The sequence below is a fragment of the Notamacropus eugenii genome, chromosome 5 (genome assembly GCF_028372415.1).
Source record: "Notamacropus eugenii isolate mMacEug1 chromosome 5, mMacEug1.pri_v2, whole genome shotgun sequence".
Lineage (NCBI taxonomy): Eukaryota > Metazoa > Chordata > Mammalia > Diprotodontia > Macropodidae > Notamacropus > Notamacropus eugenii.
Window position 1 is genome coordinate 274,050,248 of NC_092876.1, and position 20,677 is coordinate 274,070,924.

The 20,677-nt window shown below is 41.1% G+C and overlaps 2 protein-coding genes across 2 annotated transcripts in view; both read right to left on the minus strand.

Annotated features, from left to right (window-relative positions):
* Positions 1-20,677, minus strand: part of GRAMD1B (GRAM domain containing 1B) — a 333,834-nt gene that overhangs the window by 273,555 nt on the left and 39,602 nt on the right. The gene's annotated exons all lie outside the window — the stretch shown is intronic.
* On the minus strand, positions 10,491-11,411 carry LOC140506103 (large ribosomal subunit protein eL6-like). The gene has a single exon (XM_072612905.1). It carries the CDS (start codon positions 11,394-11,396, stop codon positions 10,545-10,547), a length of 852 nt encoding a protein of 283 aa, XP_072469006.1. The 5' UTR covers positions 11,397-11,411; the 3' UTR covers positions 10,491-10,544.

A 20,677-nucleotide genomic window follows, 5' to 3' on the forward strand; every position in this document is an offset into this window, starting at 1 on the left:
TGGTATATACAAGTCCAATATCTAGAGCCTCAAGTACCAGGCTCCTAGTCCCTCCAGGACCAGGATCTTATATACCTGACCACCATCTTGAAGATGTACCCCAGAACCAGAAACTTAGATACCAACCCTACCACTTGTCACAATCTCATGGTTCAGTGGCAGCAATGATACTAGACCAAATTTCCCTTCTTCTGCAATACTTGGGAACATAGATTGAGAGTAGGAAGGAACCTCAAAAATCATCAAGTTCAACCCCCTCGTATTGCAAATGATGAAATGGGTGGGGGCAGCATAGAAGGTAAATGATTTGCCCAAGAACACAGCGGTAGTAATCAGCTGAACTGGGATTCAAATCCAGATTCTTTGGCTCTAAAAATAACTTTCTTTCCACTGGCTGCTCTTTGTAATTCAAAGGACTATCGAGGGTAAGAACTCCAGGTCAAATGCACTAACATTCTTGTCCCATGGCTAGCAAATTCCTACCCCTTTCCCACCTAATCCTGGCATATTTGCTGGCAGGCATTCCAGTGAAAACCATTCCTTTCCTCTACTACTAATCTCTCATCCCCATCTTCCTCAGCCCTAGACCGCCTAAGTCCTTATCCAGCTCTGCTCCCTTCTCTCTGGAACCCTTCTCTATCAGTAACAAATTTCTTCATCTTGTATCTTTTCTTTTCATTCTCCTTTCATCTTCTGATATTCACAGAGACCTGACTCCACCTAGAAGATGCAGCATCCCCCACCATCCTTTGCAATGCTAGATGTCCCTTCTCTGGTGTTTCCGCTAGACTTGACCACGAAAAGGAGTAGGTATACTCCTTGCTCCAAACTGTCACTTTCAGACCTCCCAGTGCTATTATCATCTGGCAACTTCTCCTTTGCAGTTTGCTCCATTTACATGCCTCACCTTGTCTAGTTATTGCTAGTAAGGTTTTTGCTTCTCTCTCTACACCAGAGTTCTTAACCTTTTTTGTGTCCCACATCCCTTTAGCAATCTAGTGAAGTCTATGGGATAATGTTCCTAAATGCATAAAATAAAACAGATAGGTTACCAAGGCAGTCAATTTTATTGACATACAATACTCTCCCATTTGCAGTTCTCTATATGTGATGTCCCATCTCCCACCTCTGGGTCTTTGCACAGAATGCTTCCCATGCACAGTCCTCTTCTCCTCCTCACCTCTACCTTTTGGAAACCCTAGCTTTCTGAAAGGCCACCTTTTTCCTCCTTAAGGCTTTCCCTAATATCCCCTTAACTGCTAGCACTCTCTCCTTCAAAATAATTGCAATTATTTTATATAATATTTACGTATTTTCTTTTCTATGTTCATTATGTTTTCCCCAAAAGAATGTAACTTTCTTGAAGGAAAGAATGATTTTTATTTGTTTTCCCATCCCTAGCATCTGGCATAGTGCCATAGCAGATAAAAAGTGATTCATAAATGCTTATCAAATTGAATTTACAGTGGCATTAAGGCATGAGCTTATGACAAAAAAAGCATTTATGTAGCAATTTACAGTGTATAAAGTACTTTTATGCAAATATTTCACTTGCCCCTCATGATAATCCTGTGAGATAGGTAATAAAATTGTTATCATACTCATTATGCAGATGGAGAAACTGAAGGGTAGAAAATTAGACAGATAGAGATAGATGTTAGAAAGAGATGGATGAATGGATAGATGGAAAGATAGACAGATAGCAACCTACCAAAACTTATGGGATGCTGTGAAAGCAGTTCTTAGGGGAAGTTTTATATCATTAAATGTATATTTGAATAAAATAGAGAAAGAGGAGATCAATGAATTGGGCATGCAGCTGAAAAAGTTAGAAAACGAACAAATTGAAGATAGGAAGATAAGTTAATAGGTAGATAAATAGATAGAAGACAGACAGATAGACAGACCAAGAGATGACCTGAGTAGCATACAGCCGTAATTCTCAATCTGGAGTCAGAGGACCCCAGTTTTGGATCTCACTTTTGCCATTTTCTACCTATGTAACCTTAGGTAGGTCATTGGATCTCTCTGGGATTTAGTTGCTTTATCCTGTCAAACAAGGGACTAACCTTGATAGATGCCTCCTAAGATCTTCTTGAGCTAGGACCCTGTATTGCTGTACTCTTACAGGATACAAAAAGCTCCAATAAGTTGTCAGATTTAACGATGAATAAAAGTTCTTCCCAAGATTACATCAATAGTTAGTTATCAGTGAGCTAAGAACACAAACCCAGTTGACTTAAATCCAGTGACCTTTTCCCTTTTTCTTTGATGCCTTCAAAGTGTTACCAAGCACATCCATCAGCCACAAGGTTAATCTCAACAACTTGTTTCCCAAAACATCCTCAGTTTCCTTTAGAGTCAATTATGCATTTGGCAGGAAAGGAAGTTGGAAGAAACTACAATCCATCCCGTAACGCATCTCTGGAGATTGTCATTCATGTTTAAGCAGCAAGTGATACAGAACAACCTCCCCTTTCCCCCCCAGCCAGTGCTAGCATGTGTTCATGGGCCTTGAGTGCCACAGGGACCCCTGTCCCACTGGGTTATATTATGACCAGGGCCAGTCAGTACCTGAATGCAGCCCTAGCCCTATAAACTGGCCTGTGATCTATCCCTGCTACAAAAAGGTTGAGTCAGGGTGGAGGAGGAGAACAGTTCACAGAATGTCTTGTTCCCTACTTCTAGCTCCTTTGAAGAATGGTTTGAAAAATCATTTACATTTGACATATTGCAAGTTACTCTGAAAGAAACCAAATCCTGATCCTCTTCCCACTCTCCACCTACTGGAACCCTCAAATCACTCCAATTCAGCTACAACCTAATAAGTCATTTGGATGCATAAGCAATTACTCACTTCAGGGCCCCCAGAACTATTTCAGACACAGCACAGACCTAACTTTAGATGTATCTACACATTATAACGGAGAGGGGAAGCAATTACCCAGGCCAAAAACAGCCCATGAAGAAAAAAGAGGGAGGTTAGGTTTGAGCTAAGCAGAACAAATCTAATTCCTCCTAACATGACAGTCTTTCATATATTTGAAGATAGCTCTTATCTCCCTACCCCAACCCCACATACATGAATTTTAATTTACCAGCTAATATTTTCACCTTTCCATTCATTTTGCCCATGGAATGAATGACCTTGACTACTTCTGAGGACAATTACAGGAACCAGGACCCAGAACTGGGTGACTCCTTCCAAGTTCACATAGAAATAAGCGGTGAGGGTAGTATGAACATGGTAATGAGCCCATGCTACCAGTCCCACCCTAATCTTGAGGACAAATCACTAAAAATACTTTAAGGCCATGATCCTAAACCTCACTGATAAATATTTGTCTAATTAAGCTGAACTGATCGGTAGCTCTGTCTCTCTGAACTTGTCAGAGTTAAGTCAGGCATATAACTTCATGGGTCCCTCAGAAGTAATCTATGAATGACTAATCTATACTAGATTTAGAAGGTTAGAGTGATCCCAGAGGATGTTCCATTTCAGGGAAGCTAGAGGTTTTTACTTTTCAGGGAAGCTTTTTATTTTTGCATTCAGCTCATGAGCTGTATGATCTTAGGACAAGTCAATGTACCTGAACCTCAGTGTCCTCTCATGAAATGAAGAGGTCCATCCTGATGACCTCCAAGGATTAAAAAAAAAAAAGTAGCAATGTCAAGAGCTCACAAAGATAGTGCTTATTTTTATAGAAGTTATCAAATCCCATTTAAGGAGCTGCTTGGCTCTATCTCACACTCCAAAGGTTTGGAACAGGGTTAAGAATTACTCCAGGTACCCCTCAAGATAGTATAACAGTAAAGGGATCTTTCTGCCCTCTGGTGATTAGGATGATTTAAAACTTCAATGTGACCCAAACTAAACTGATGTTCTTGCTAGAGGAGGAAAAGTTCTGGGAACATGAGACCTTGGAGCTAGAATTTATCTTAAAGATCATTCAAGTCCATTCACTGGACTTTTTCATTTCACAGATGAAATTATTCAACTCTTGAGTTCAATTATTCTCTCTACTCAGGTGGCTCTCCAAGATCTACAAATCCAGCCCCAGTCTTGTCCTTGAATTCCAGAGCCATATCACAACTGCCTATTAGACATTTCCAACTGTATGTCTCATAAGCATCTCAAATTTAATATGCCCAAAATAGAACTCACTTTCTTTCCCCAAAAGCTCATCTTTTTTTTTTTTTTTTCAAAATTCCCTATTTCTGTCATCCTTTTAGTCACCTAGTTTGCAATCCTGGTGGTACCCTCTACTCCTCACTCTCCTGTTCCTCTATTCCACATATCCAATCAGTTGCCAAATCTGGTTTCTGCCTCCAGAGCCTTCACATATCAACCAAGTTCTCCCTACTCTCACAACTCTAGTTCAGGACTCCATGACCTGTCATGTAAGACTATTGCAATGCCCTCCTAACCAGTCTCCCTGCTTCTGGACTGGCCCAGTCCAAGCCTTCCTCCACATGGCTTCCAAAGTCATTTGACTAAATTCCAAATCTGATGGTGTGATGTGCCGACTCAATAAATGTAAGCAGTTCCCTATTATTTTGGGGACTAAATAGAAGCTATTTGGCATTGAAAGCCTTTCATAACCTAACCCTCCCCAACCTCCCTTTCCAGACTTATCTCATATTCCTCCCCTTCATGTACCCTGCGGTCTTGTCAAGCTGACCTTCTTACTATCCCCCATACAGGCCACTCTGTTGCCAATCTTGGTGCTTTGCACTAGCGGTCTGCGTCTATCCCCTTACTATCATCTCTTAGAATCCCACTATTCCTTCAACACACCGTTCAAATGCCGCTTTCTACATGAAACTTTTATTTATCTCCCCAAATGTTAGTGCCTTTCCCCAAGTTATTTTGCACCTATTTCATATTTTCTGTAGACTCGTGCTTAGTTTGTAAACTCCTTGAGGGCAACAACTATTTCATTTCCTTTTTCCCCAAGTACTAGAAGAGCAGAATACCCGGCACACGGAAGGTGCTTAATGAATGCTTGTTAATTTATTGATGGATGAAGAAACTAAGTGATTTACCCAAGGTAACACAGCAATAGACAACCACACCAATTTGCTTTTTACTTCAATAACAGTGAATTCAACAAACATTTAGTAAACACCTACTGTATATAAAGCATCTTGCTAATCACTGGAGAGGAAATGAATATTAGATAAAACATATTCCTTGACCTCATGGAGAGAAAAGAATATAGACAAAACATATTCCTTGACTTCATGGAGAGGAAATGAAAATTAGATAAGACATGTTCCCTGCCTTCACTGAGTTTACAGTCTTAATAGGTAGATATGACAAATAACTGTAATACAAAATAATATACGATCAGTGCATGAGAGAGGTAAAAGTAAAATGCTGTGTGAGGTCCAAGGGGAAAAGATCAACTGGAGAAAGCAGCTAAGGTTTCATGGACGAAATGTTTTTTTCAGTCAAGTTTTAAAAGGTGGGTAAAACATTCAACAAGGGAATGAAGAGGGGATTTCAGATATAGGGAACTGGGTGAGCAAAGGCACATAGATGAGAAACTATGGGAAATGTTTTAGACTGTGAATAATCCAGTTTGGCAAAAACACAGGGTATGTGATGGAGAATAAATAGTAGGAGACAAGACTGGATAGAAAGAGTGGCACCAGATTGTGGAAGACCTTGAAATCCCAGTCTCTATTCAATAGGCAAGGGAGGGCCATTTCAGGGTTTTGAGGACAGAAGTGTCAATGATTTAATCACTGCCCCAGGAAAATTAATCTGGCAGTGATCTGAAGGAAAGTTTGGAAGGAGGGTGGAGTGATTGTTCGAAGATGAGCTAAAAAGCTATTGCTGTCCAGATAGGAAGTCATGAAGGCCTATCTGGGCCATGGATTCTAGCAGTCACTTTCTCCATCCTCATATCTCCAGTGGAAATAACACCTAATTCATCCTTGAGAGACATCTCATCAATCCCTAACAACAGCCATGAAAAGCAATTTTTAAAAAATTTCCCCATAGCCACCCTTCCTGATTTCTCATCACTGCTTTAAAATGAGGTGGCTACATGAGGGAGCCGAAGCTGACCCTTTAATAGTGAATTGTCTGTGAAAATTTAATTTACCTGAGATGGCTTTCCTCAATGGACCTGAGGATAGACAAGACTGCCCCCTGAGGAACCCTATGTTTCCCCAGTTATGTGATCATTTCCTCTCATTTTGTGACAGGTGAAACTGAGGACCAAAACAAATAATCAAAGAGGTGACTCAACTGTCCTCAAATATACAGAGGGATAGTATATAGTTTAATGGACAAGATGCTGTCTCCACAAAAGACAAAACAAAAGGAAAGAGACTCAAATCGCAACAGGAGAAGACTGAAATTAATCAGAAGAAAGTTCATCAGAAGTAATGGAATTGTATGTTTTCCTTTTCTTTTTAAAAATATTTATTATCCATTTATGGTTAACATTCTTTTTCTTTTTCAATTTTGAGCTCTGTATTCTCTCCCTCCCTTCCTCCATCCTCCATCCACTGAAAAGACAAACAATATATCAATTAACCATCTGAAATCATGCAAAACTTATTTCCATATTACCCATATCACAAATGAAGCAAGAAAAAAGGCAATAAAATTAGATTTCAAGTGCATCAATTCAGAGTTCATCATTTCTGTCTCTGAGGGTAGATAGTATTTGTCATCATGAGTCCTTTGTAATTGTCTTGGATCACTGTAGTACATATACTTTTCAAAAAAGCAGTGGAATCTCTGCAGACCACGTCAGGGGTGAGAAACCTGTGGCCTCAAGGCCACATGTGGCCCTCTAGGTCCTGAAGTGTGGCCCTTTGACTGAATCATTTGTTCTGTGAAGTTTGGATTCAGTCAAAGGGCCATACTTGAGGACCTAGAGGGCCACACATGGCCTCAAGGTCATAGGTTCCCCACCTCTGGTATAGACAGATGCTAGGCCATTTTGGAGTTATATGTTACTGTTAAAAGTAGGCAGCAAGGTGGGACGGTGGACAAAGTGCTGGGCCTTTAGTCAGAATGAACTGAGCTCAAATCCATCCTCAGACACTTACTAGCTGTGTGACCCTGAGCAAGTCACTTAATCCCGTTTGCCCCAGTTTCCTCATCTGTAAAATGAGCTGAAGAAGGAAATAGCAAAGCACTCCAGTATCTTTACCAAGAAAACCCCAAATAGGGTCCTGAAGAGTTCAATGTGCCTGAACATGATTACAACAACAACAATGTTAAAAGCAGCCTTAGAGATTATATATCTAGCCTATTTAGCCCCATTTTACAGATGAGAAAAATGAGATTTAGAATGGTTAAGTGAACAGTTAGTCAATCAGTTTGCATTTATTAAGTGCCTACTATGTGCTAGGGGCTCAAGGAGCTCACAGTCTAATGGTAGAGACAACAAGAAAACAATTACATGCAAACACTACATATACAAGATTAATTAGAGATAACCAACAAGAGGGAACACACTAGCATTAGGGAGAATCAGGAAAAGCTTCTTGCAAGAAGGCAGGGTTTTAGCTGAAACATGAAGGAAGCCAGGGAAGTTAGGAGGCTAGGAAGTCAAACACGAGAGATCTTGGGTGGCTGATATTCCCAATATTAAGGTTACAAGACTGAATGATCTCTTATGGTCCCTTTTAGTCCCTAAATTCCAGTGGTATCTCTTTTAATAGTTTCAAAAATGACTAGGGAAGCAAGGAATAGTTTATTTGTCAGATTTATAGAGAATAGAAAAATTAATGACCAGACAAGAGAAAGAAAACATTATGAAATGTAAAATGGATAATTCTGATTACATTAAATTGAAAAGTTTTTGCACAAACAAAGCCAATGCAACCAAGATTAGGAAGGAAGCAGAAAACTGGGAAAGAATTTTTACAACTAGTGTCTGTAATAAAGGCCTCATTTCTAAAATATAAAGAGAATTGAGTCAAATTTACAAGAACACAAGTAATTCTCCAATTGATAAATAGTCAAAGGATACGAACAGTCAGTTTTCAGAGGAAGAAATTAAAGATAGCTATAGTCATATGAAAAAATGCTCTAAATCATTATTGATTAGAGAGTTGCAAATCAAAACAACTCTGAGGTACCATATCACACCCATCAGATTGACTACCATGACAAAACAGAAAGATGATAAATGTTGGAGAAGATGTGGGAGAATTGGAACACTAGTTCATTGTTAGTGGAGTTGTGAGCTGATTCAAACATTCTGGAGAGCAATTTGGAACTATGCCCAAAGGGCTACAAAAATGTGCATACCCTTTGACCCAGCAATATTGCTTCTATGTATGTTCGTCCTCCGTTCCCGAAGAATACCATGCCATCAGAGAAATAATGACATGACTTGCACTTGACTTTGTTTTGAGTGAGAGAGGGCTGTGCAGGTCACCAGCCTCACTTCTCCTCCAGAGCCATCTGAATCCAGTGACCAGATATTCATCAGGATGACTGGAGATGACCCAGGATGAGGCAATTGGGGTTAAGTGACTTGCCCAAGGTCATACAGCTAGTGAGTGTCAAGTGTTGGAGGTGAAATTTGAACTCAGGTCCTCCTGACTCCTGCACTAGTGTTCTATCCACTGCACCACAAGGCTTCCCTAGGACTGTATCCCAAAGAGATCATAAAAATGAGAAAGGGTCCCACATGTACAAAAATATTTATAGCAGCTCTCTTTATAGTGACCAAGAACTGTAAATCGAGGGAATGCCCATCAACTGGAGAATGGCTGAACAAGTTGTGGTATATGAATGTAATAAAATACTGTTGCGCTATAAGAAATGATGAACAGGAGGACTTCAGAAAAACCTGGACAGACTTATATGAACTGATGCTGGGTGAAATCAGCAGAACCAGGAGAACATTGTTCCCAGAAACAGCCACAGTGTGTGAGGATTGTTTCTGATAGACTTAGCCTAAGATTGCATGCCGTCTTTGGGAAGGAGTGGGGAGGGAAGGGGAGAAAATTTAAAACTTATGGAAGTGATTGTTGAAAACTGAAAACAAATAAATTCATAAAAAAAAGATAAAAACAGTTTTTTTAAAAGAGTTTCAAAAATGGAGCCCCTGCCCAAGTAGAGTATCAAACATTTATTCGTTGCCTATTTTATGACAGACACTCCATTTGAGATGTAAATACAAAAAAAATGAAATTATCTCCACTGTTAGGGTTAGTGCTGAAGTCAGTAGCCCTGGGCCTGTCTTGGTCAGGCTCTTTCACACACAAACTGGTAGGAATCCGTATCTCTGGGGACAAATGATATGCTTTTATCTCCAACTATTCTCAGCCCACTCCTGTTACTTCCCTCCCACCCAAGGGCCACTTCAGAAGCTCATCCTACCTCATTATCCCATCTTGGGGGCAGGAACAAGAAGAGGTGGGTCTAAAAAGGTCATCAGCTGTAGAAGGTGGTGAAGTAGGTGTGAACAGATGGACGGTGCAGCTGTCACCAGAGAAGGCCTCAGGCAATGATCCACAAATGCACTCCCACTCTACCTTGTCTTTCACTTCATACCCCAGCCCCTGTGCTGAGGCTGGTCTTGGTGCCGTAACAATTTCCCTGTTAGCATTCTAACGACAGATTGAAATTTTACATATAGTCTTCCATATGTAGTGCAGTACTTGGTAGGGAAGGGTGAGAGGGGAGGGGACTTTGTGGCAGGCAAAGCTGGCTGCACGTATTCCAATTAATGTCAGTACTACATACAGATAGAACTTCCAGAGAAGGCAAGTCAATATTGGCTCTCTCCCTTCATTGTTGTCTCTACCCTCAAGACTCAGTTAATTACCTGACTGCCCTCTGGGAGAGTCCATCATGACTTCAGGAATAGAGAGATTGTGTTGGAACTTGGACATATAAACAGAACTGCAACATGAAAGGGCTTGAATTGTTTATTATTAAAAGGCTGCTGGTGAAGGAGATAGAGAGCCTTCAGAGGAGCCAGTATCACCTAAGTCCTGCGTTGGACATGTACAAGCTGCGTGACCCCAGGCAAATCAGTAATCTTTCTGTGCTAGTGCCCAGGCAATCAAAAACTGTAATAGAGCTGATGCTTATCTGCCTTAGTACAAAGAATTTCCTCTCCAGGAGACTCCCTGCACCAAGGAAGTCATACGTCTTGGCAAAAAAGTGAGTTTATACACACTTACACATATACATAAATCTTTTCTCACATGGAGCCCCCTAAGGGAAGTTTGCTTAGGGGAAGCTTGCTTGTAGGAAGGCTTTCACACCTTTTGCTAATTTCTAATTAGGCATTGAGTCAGGAGGATTATGATGCCCTCTGGCTCTGAGACGGGTGTATATATATATATAGATATATGTATATATATACATATATATGCATATATATGTGTATATATGTATACACACATACATATACATATATACATACATATGAGTGTGTGTGTGTGTGTGTGTGTGTGTGTGTGTGTATTCTGAGGTGAGGTTTAGCTTCGGGGGCTCACTCTTTTTTTTTTTTTTGTTATTCCAAATATTTTAATAAGAGTTCTCGGCTAGGCATTTAAAACACCAGTTTGTGAGGATAAACTCCATTGGAGAGAGAGAATACAGAACGCAGATAGCCACGGAGCTGAGGAATTTTCTTGATTTTCGGCAGGATCTGTGAGTCCACTGTTTTCTGATCAGCCTTGCGCTGCTCTGTAATCTCGTATTTCTCTTTTTCTGTATCAAAAATCTCTCCTTCTTGGTGTCTGGGTTTACGGAGCCTCTTCTTCTTAAAGTAAGCATCAGTAAGATGATTTGGAATTTTTACACCTGAAAGGTTAACCCTGGTAGACGTGGCAATGACAAATTTCTGATGGGTTCTTCTCAGAGGAACACGGTTGATGGTCAGGGGTCCAGTCACCAGTAGCAAGCCACTAGCCAGCTGCTTCAGGAAAACCACTCGCTTGCCCCTGTGGCGGCCAGTGAGCATGATCAGAACAGTGCCTGGGGTGATGCTAGCTCGAAGTCTCCTCACATGCTGGCTGAAGGGCTTTTTGCCATGACTTAGCAGCTTTCTAGGCACATCCTCAGTAGGGTAATACCTAGGCATTTTGCGAATCTTTACCACACGGGTTCCTCCATTCTTATCGCCACCAACTGGCTTTGAGATAGTAGCAGGTACCTTCTCTTTCTTTTTCCTTTCAATTCGGGTTTTTGGTGCAGCATATTTCCGCTTGTACATGGCTCTCCGGGAATACATTGCAGACCTGGAGTACCTACCAATCCCTCGGGCCAAGACTGGGTTGCGACTACAATGCTTTCGAGGCTTTTTCACCACCTTTTCAGCCACATCTTCCTTTTTGCTCTCCTTTTTTTCCTTTTTAACCTTCTTTTCCTTTGGTTCCTTTGGGGGCTTTTTGTTCGCCATCTTGAGAGACGGGAAAGAGGTCGGGGGCTCACCCTTTTTTTTTTTTTTCAAGTTTATTTTAATCTATATTTCATAGAAAAACAGTAGAAAATACATCCATGTTTATGAAAATTCAGGTCTGCACAAATTCTTCTATTTACAGGCAAAGGAAGTAGGGACATTATTGGTTGCAACTGCAACTCCCGGTCTGGGAGTCTTTGCAGACACAGTTCTGGGCACACTTGGCACATCCTGCTGGGCAGCATGAACAGCAACTTTTCTTACAGGAGGTACACTGGCATGATTTGCATTTGCAAGAGCCTGCACAGTTGCAAGAGCCACCATTCTCGCAGTTACATTTGGGGTCCATGGCTGGCAGGTAGATGTCAGGCACGTAGTTCTTACAAAAGGAGGAAGATGTTTTTTCGGGGGCTCACTCTTGAGAAGGACCTTCTGATTTCCTGGTGGAGACTCTGAGTGGCCGTATGTACAGAACTCCCCGACTGCTGGGATATAAAGGCTCTCTCAGTCTAGGGATGTATGTAAAGTGTATAGTAATAGTACTTTGATTCAAGCAGTAGAGCCCCTGTCAGTCTTTATTTCTCTGCTTATATTTTCTCTGTATTTTCTCCGTTTGTATTTTCTCTGAAGTTCAGGGAACTGACTTTTCCCCTGAATTAGTGAATGTAATTTTAAAAGATTATTGACTCCTTAAACAGCTATCTTTCCTAGTAAAGCAGTTCCAAGAACCTGTGCTAGCAGGCCACCCTGGGTGTGCAAGGATGCTTGCTGTTACACCCTTTCCTAAGGCTCTCCTCTTCCTACTCTCTCAGATGAAATCCTTGGCTCATATTTTACAGAAAATAATTAGGGCCATTTGTCATGAAGTCCCCCTCCTCTCCTCTTCCTCATCTTTTATCACTCAGATGCCTTCTGCCATTATTTCCTCCTTCGCCCTTGTCTCACATGATGGGGTGGCCATTTTTCCTTACTAAGGATAACCTTTCTACCTGCTAAAGTGATCCCATTCCTTCCCATCTCCAACAGACTGTCCTCTCTGTCATCCCCACTCAATCATTTATTTTCAATCTTTCCCTAGCTGGGGGCTCACTCTCTTCTGCCTACAAATATACCCATGTCTACCCTATTCTCAAAAAAAACAACCCTCTCAGTTGATCTTTCCCTCATATATCTCTTTTGCCTTTTGTGGATAAACTCTCTGAAAAAGCTGTTCTAAAATAGGTGCTTCCAAGGTTTCTCCCCTCACTCTCTTCTTAACCCTTTATAATTCAGCTTCCAAGTTTATCATTCCACCAAAACTGCTCTCTCCAAAGTTAGCAATGATCTCTTAGTTGCCAAATCTTTATTAACTTTTCCCCAATTCTCATTTTCCTCAATCTCTCGGCGACCTTTGACACTACTGATCACTTTCTCCTTGATATTCTTTTCTCCCAGGGTGAGGAACCTATGGCCTCAAGGGCACAGGTGGCTCTCTAAGGTCCTCAAGTATAGTCCTTTGACTGAATCCAAATTTCAAGGCCTCTTTGTGACCTCAAGGCTGCAGGTATTCCACCCCTCCTAGACCTTCAGGACATCACTCTCTTGGCTCTCCTACCTATCTGACTAGTCCTTATTAATCTCCTTTTCTGGATCCCCCTCTAGTTCAAGCCCTCTAACCAGGAGATTTCCCACAGAGTTCTGTCCTGAACCCTTTTCTCTTCTCCCTTTTTACTACATGACTTGGTGATCTCATCAGCTCCCATGGATTAAATGACCATCTCCATGCTGATGAAGGATACACAAGACAGACCTGTGTCCAAGGACCCCTGTTTATGAAGCATGTTGTAAATGTCAGTTATAAATATGAGTCATGATCTGGCTAGCCTGGGGTTAATGAGGAGCAGGTGCCTCCCAAATTGACACACTTTAGTGGGCACCAGGGGAATAGAGCACATTATCAGGGGCTACTCATCTGTGGCAAATCCAGGTAAATAAAAGGTGACAAGCAATCAGGCATCAGCTTGGGAAGGAGAAGTGAGGCCCCTGTGGCAGGTGAGGCAATCCTGCTCCATTCAGCTTCCATCTAGCCCATGGCTCCTGAGAAATATCATGGCAGCAACCAACTGGGAGGACAAATTGAATATGATTTCTTTATTTCCAATTCTTTATTTCCATCAGTGATCTCATTCTAGTCTCACTACACCCTGGGTAGAGAGGTTCAAGGGTCATATAGTTAGATCTGTAAGGGATTTCAGAGGATTTTTTAGTACAACCTTCTCATACTTATAGCAAGGGAACTGAGTCCTAGAAGGGTTATAAGTGACTTAGAATCACAGCTCCAGAGCGGGGCACAACCTTAGAAATCACCTAGTCCAACCCCCTTATTTTACAAATGAGGAAAATAAAGCCCATCACCACACAAAATCACACAGGGGATGCTACAATCTCCCACAATTACCAACAGCCTTCCAACATGCAGTTGTACTTCATAGGGCCGACACTCAAACCTGGGTTCTCTGACTTCAATGTTCTTTTTACTACATCTTGACTTCTCCTGTTTTACAGATGGAAGAATACCAGCCTAAAGCAGTAAATCAAACATCAAAATTTAGAACTAGAAGGTTCCTCTAAGTTCATCACCCTCATTTTTACAAATAGGGAAACCAAGGTCCCAAGCAGACTTGACTTAAACAAGGATATAAAGAACCAGGATACAAACCCAAACTCAAGAGTCCTTGGACTCCAAATCCAGTATTTTCTATGCTGTCACACTGCCTTACACAAAGTCCTAAAGGAACTTGAATCTCCCTACTCTAGCTAAGAGATTTTTGCCATTAGATGATGGGACATCTTTGAATAGAAGTAAAAGTTGCTCATTCTCCTCCTAGGATAATTTTATTTTCTTTATTTTTCTTTATTTCCTATTTCAACTAGGAAAAACAGGTAGGAGAGGAGGCAAATCAGTACACTCTCCTTTTGAAAACTGAGTCCAACTACTATTTGACAATAAATTGAGACACATAAAGTTTGAAAATCTTGAAAAAAGGAAATTGGCTCACACCTAAGTCAAAATAAACAGCACATTATAATAGAGCCTGAGCAAACCGTAGGTTTAAGTTTCAACTCTACCACATAATAACAGTGAGACTTTAATGAAGCTCCATTCCCCTCTCTAAGGCTCAGTTTCCTCACTGTAAAAATGAGAGGGTTAAAGTAGAGGATCTCTAAGATCTCATTCTTAACATTCTGTCTTTTCACTAACTCATCACACTCCTGATAGGAGGAAAGTTCTTCATTGGGTCAAACCTGAGTCCCTCATTCTGAAGTCCATTCGTTATCATTAGGACCCCAGCAAAGACAGAGATTAGCTTTGCAAAGGCATCCTCTGAGTCACTGGTCAAGTTTACAATCCCCTTCCACCACCCCCAGTCCTCAGTGGAACAACTCTCTCTGAACATGTAGGCTTTATGAAGTCTCGCCTTGAGCTTTATCTGTCTTTTTCAGGCTAAGTCCTTTTTGCCCTGAACTTCCTCAACGTTCCCACTGCTTACAAGTAGAGAGCCAACTCTGCAACTCCCTCAATCACCAACACCCTCCCAACAAGTCCTAATCACGACTCTGGTTTATATAGCATATTAAAGTTTACAAAGCCCTTTCCTTATAATCATTGCTGTTGTTAAGTCAGTTCAGTCATGTTCAACTCTTTATGACCCCAGTTGGGGTTTTCTTGGCAGGGATACTGGAGTGGTTTGCCATTTCCTTCTCCAGCACATTTTACAGATAAGGAACTGAGTCAAACAAAGCTAAGTGACCTATCAAGGATCACACACTAGGAAATGTCTAAGGCTAGATTCAACTCAGGTCTTTCTGACTCCAGGCCTGGAACTCTTATCAACTGCACCACTGAGCTGACCATTAACTCCATTTACAGGTAAAGAAACTGAGGCTTAGGGAATTCAAACTGCCCAAGGTCAGTAGCATTGCTAGTGACCATAGGATACACAATTTGAACAGGTCCCCTGACATGCTAAGAAATCCAGCATTGTTTTCACCCTTCCATGATGCCTCTCCTCATTCCATTTTCCTTCTTATGTGCTCACTAGCCCTTACACAAATTCATGCTATAAGTAACCATGCACATATACCTGGGCACACTGTTAGATGGTATGTAGGGAAAGGGTTGGACCAAGAACAAAGACAGATAAAAGGGCCCAGAGCAGCTACAGAGTTAGGATGGGCTGAGATGGTGGAAAGACTTGGAATGCCAAACCCCAGCTCACCTGTGTTAACTTCCATCTCAACAGAAGTCCAAACTTTCCCTGTCAATGAAACTGGTGAACGTGGATGGAATCCTTTTAATTTCTTTTGGTTGGTTTCTTTCTCAATAGAATAGTAAGTTCTTTGAAAACAGGGACTGTTTCATTTTTGTTTTCTCAGTGCCTGGCGCAAAGTAGGCACTTAATAAAATTCTTATTGACTGTCTTTGAGAATGCCTGGCTTGGTCTATGCGCTTGAATGAAAGAAAGGAAGGACATCAGGATTCCTGCCTCAAAGTAAAGTGGGTAAGTTCCATGTTTTACCTACGATTTTGGTTTCTTCCTGAAATAACCCTTGAACTTGGAGATGTAGAATCCCCAGCCTTAAATCTGTTCCAGTCTTCTCATGAATGATGAAGTTGTGGAGGGCTAAAATCTCAAAAATGTATGGTTCTGTGAATCTAAAATTATCATGATAAAAGTAGAATCCTAGAATTTTTGTTGTTGTTCCTTAAGGATAGAAAGGACTTTAAGGGTCAATCTAGTCCAACCTTGTCATTTTGCAGGTGACAAAATGGAGACCCAGAAAGTTAAGTGACTTTCCCAAGGTCAGAATGGCTAGAACCCAAAGCAACCTTGAAGGCCATCTATTCCAGCCATCTCATTTTAAACATGATGTAATGGAGGCCCTAATGTTACTCATACAGATAATGGAATGTTAGGCCTTGGATAGACCTTGTCATTTATCTCCTCCAGGTCCAGAGAACCTTCAGAAAGATCAGTGATTTGCCGAAGGTCATATATCTAATCACTGGCAGAGCTATAAATAGAACCCAGTTCTCCTGATTTGAAGTCTTGTACTCTTTCCATTCTATTTCCTACCTAAAGTACACAGGAAAAAGACCCTTGAAGTTCAGTGGGTTTTGGGTGGGATCTGGAACATGGTTATATAAATTTAATTGTTAACTTGAGAGAAATGGATCCCAAGACTGGTCCTGGAGCCCCATAAAATATGTTTTCAATTTTTTTTTGTATGGACATGTATATTATTCATTGATATAAATAACTTTGCACATATGGAATTACTTTATTTCGATATATTTTAGTACTTCAGGGCATACATAGGTAGATGTCTATAATAAGACACAAATAGGGAGAGTTACAGGAACTCAAAGTTTTTCTTTCCTGGAGAGCTGTAAGGATAGGCCACTAAGCTACAAAGCCTGGAGGCAAGGGAATGGATGAGATGACTTCTGGAAGGCCCCTAAGGCTATCTGCACTCTCCCATGAGGGTCCATGTTTGCCCCGTGTGACTTTTATTTGCTACCATAAGAGCACTAGCTTGGTGGCTTTTGGAGTTTCTCTCTTTAAGAAAACCCTCCGTCTGTGCTGATAAACACTAACCCTAATGTGTGTGTGTGTGTAGGCCTCTGTGTGGGTAAACACTGCCTTCCCGGATTTCTTGGCAATCCATAGTAAGCCGTGACTCGGAGAGGGAATTATACCAAATGAGTCCTTTTCAGAAAATTTTCCTGGGGATACTTCAAGGCCAGAGCTGTTACTCATGAAGCTCAGTCATTGTTTCCAAAATTACTATCATCTTGATGTTTGACAGTTCCCAGAGTGGTTTTGTGCCTATACCAAGGGACTCAGAGACCACTCTGTAGCATGCTGACACTCCTACCACCTACTACTGGTTGAAAGGAACTATAATTAGACTTGGCTTTGTCTTAGCCAGCTCCGGCCTCACCTCCTCCAGGAAGCTTTCTCCAGACACCACAATTCACCATGTTCTGTCCTTCTTCCAAACTTTACACCTTCCTTCCCACATCCCCATGAGCTCAGCGATGCAATAACACAGGTCTCCTTGCTGCTCCTAGTACAATACAGTCTCTCTATTCCATGCATACTCCTGGGTTGTCTTTCATGCACAGAATTTTCTCCCTCTTGATCACTGCCTCCTGTCTTCTCTGGCTTCCTGCAAGGCCCAGCTAAAATCCCAATCCTTGTTAAGGCTAATGTGTCCCATTGATTATTTACTATTTAACCTTTACATAATTTGTTTTTATGTCACCTCTCTCATTAGAATATGAATTCCTCGAGAGCAGGAACTATCTTTTGCCTTCTTTTGAATCCCCAGCCCTTAGTCATAGCAGGCATTACGATTATTGGTTATATTGCTAGCATTATGATTATATTACTAATACAATAGTATTATTTATTACATATTATTAATAGATATTTATTGACTTGATTGTCTTTCTTACTCACTTGGCAGTCAGAATATGCTGTATCGTAATGTTACAAGGTCTTCTGCTTCTATCCTTTACACTGCTACCAGATTAGTCTTTTTTTTTTATAGATCTGATCATGTCACTCCTCTGCTCAAAACCTGTAATGACTCCCTATTGTCTACTAAGAAAAAGGTCAAATTCCTTATTTTGGCTTTCAGGGCTCTACACAATCTGGCATGATGTCATCTAACCTTCATTTGTACTACATCCTTCTTCATAACTCAACTTCCACCCACAACTAGACTACTTGCTGTCCACCAGCCTGCCCCACCAGCCTGTTTTCTGGTTTCCTAAATACTTTCCCCACTCCCTTTCCCACGTGACAATTTGCTCTCCATCCTTTATGGCATATCTCCTGAGTCACCTTCTCTAAAATATCTTCCCTGATTGCCCCAATTAGCAATAACTTTCCCACCTTAGATGTCATAAGGAACTTTGTGTCTCTCTCTGGTGTTTATATTTTATTGGATCTTTGTTTCTGGCTGATGATTTCAACAGAGAAAGAAGCTCAACATGTCCAAAATATAAATCATCTTTTTCCCCCCAAAACTTTCGCTCTTCTATCTCCTATTCTTCCAGGTTCACTACCTAAGCCCATTCCATCAGCTCTTGTTTGACCTTACATATTTCTCATGTGTGAGGAAGCCTCTTCTCTCCACTCACACAGTTACCGCTCCAGTCTAAGCCTTCATCACCTCTCATCTGGACAACTGCAATAGACTTCTAATTGGTCCACCTTTGCCAAATTTCCTCTCACCGCAGTTCATCTTCCGCATACCCGCTAAAGTGATTTTCATAAAGCGCATGTCTGATTATATCATTATTCCCACCTCCACCCTTCAAAAAACTCCAGTGGCTCCCTATTACCTCTAGAATCAAATGTAAACTTTTCTGTTTGGCATTTAATGCTCTTTACAACCTGGCTTCTTCCTATCATTTCAGTCTTCTCACAGCTGATACCTTTTCATGCAGTCAGACCGTCCAGTGATGCTGGCCTCCTTGCTGTTCTCTCCTCTCCAAGCATTTGCACTAGCTGTCCCCCATGCCTGGAATGTCCTCCCTCTTCACATCTGTTTCCTGGTTTACCTGGCTTCCTTCCAGAATCAATTCAAATGGGCAGATCTTCCCTGACCCCACAGTCACTTGAGCCTTCCTTCTACTCTGTATGTATCTTCTATGTACCTGTTTAATTGCATATTGTCTCCCTCAAGAGGACAGGGCTTGTTTTGTGTTTTCACCTTTCTTTGCATCCCCAGAGCATGTGGAATGAATGATCCAATGTCCAATAGGATACAAAAAGAAACAGGGGGCCACCAGTCTGTACGTAAGAATTCCTGCGGGCCACATAGTGTGTTAAATTTAAAATCTAATGTTATCTCGGCTGCCAGCTGGTTGAATGTTTGACACCTTCCTTCTAGCCTGTTCTAATATATGAATCTTTTTGGATCCTGACTCTGTCATCCTTATGTTAGTATCTCTCTCAGCTTGTAGTCATTTGCAAATTTGATGGGAATGCTATCTTTGCCTTTATTAGCCAAGAAACGGATACATTTTTAAAAAGGTTGAAAGACATAATCTCCAGCTACAGATCCCTGGTACCCTTCATTGAAGACCTCTTTCCAAGCTTACAGAGCCATTAGTGACTACTCCAGCTGTTCAATCAGTTCCTAATCCCTCTAATTGCTCTATCTTTAGACCATTGTCTCTCTATCATTGGCACAATACTTAGATGACTTAATCAAACGAGTTTTTTCTCATTTGCCTCACTCCTGCTAAAGAGATGACACTTTCTTCATGGTCAGTTTCACTTTCAATTTAAATATTTTTTTCAGGCTCTAGCTTCCTTAAAATCTAAATAAACTCAGTAGTAGTCCCCCACCTAACAGTTTAATCCTTATGTCAAAAGAAGAATTAAGGTTAGTCTGTCAGGACCAATTGGTTTTTTGTTTCTTTTAATCCTTTATCTTTCCGCTGGCCTCAGCTGGTTCCAGAGGAGAAAGTGAGACTGGTGACTTTGCACATCCCTCTCTCACTTAAATCCAATTTACTTGCAAGTCATGGCATCATCCTTCTGATGTCATGGTCCTCTTCAAATGAAGGACCAACAGCAACCTGTGAGTAGTAGGTTCTATCCCACTGTTCCAGTTGAGCAACACAGTTCCTTTCCTTCCTTCCTTTCTTCCTTCTTGTCTTCCTTCCTTCCTTCTTCCCTCCCTCCTTCTCTCCTCTTCCTCTCTCCCCTCCCTCTGTCCACATACCCTCACCTGTAGGTGCTCTGCCTAAAGGAATATAAACTGATCACTGAAAGTTCACAAGATATCTTGGAGTTTACAGGTTAGATTTTAGAGATGTGAAACCTTCTCATGGTCAAATTCATTTTCAATTTATGTCTTTTTTTTTTTCCATTTTCTGGATTTACCTAGCTTTGAGTTGGTCAAGAACTATCAACCCTTTTCTTCCCTCCTGTACCTTTAATCAAATACCAAAGTGAACTTCTAATATCCCACTCCCAAATCTCCTTCATTCCAGCTACCTCGTCTCTGAAATTACTACTACTCATCTCATCAATTGGATTTGATTTTAAATCATATGCTGAGGGTATGAAAAGTTCAAGTACCTATCAATAAAACAACATATTTCATTGGTTAGACTTATCCAGTCAATCATTCAACAGCAGAAAAAAGCATTAGACCAAGGGTTCACAACCATTTTTGGTGAGTGTCATGGACCCTTTTGGCAATCAGGTGAAGTC

Bases quoted from the DNA above. Each gene is read 5' to 3' on its own strand.
- LOC140506103 (XM_072612905.1), bottom strand. From the start codon at position 11,396: ATGGCGAACAAAAAGCCCCCAAAGGAACCAAAGGAAAAGAAGGTTAAA.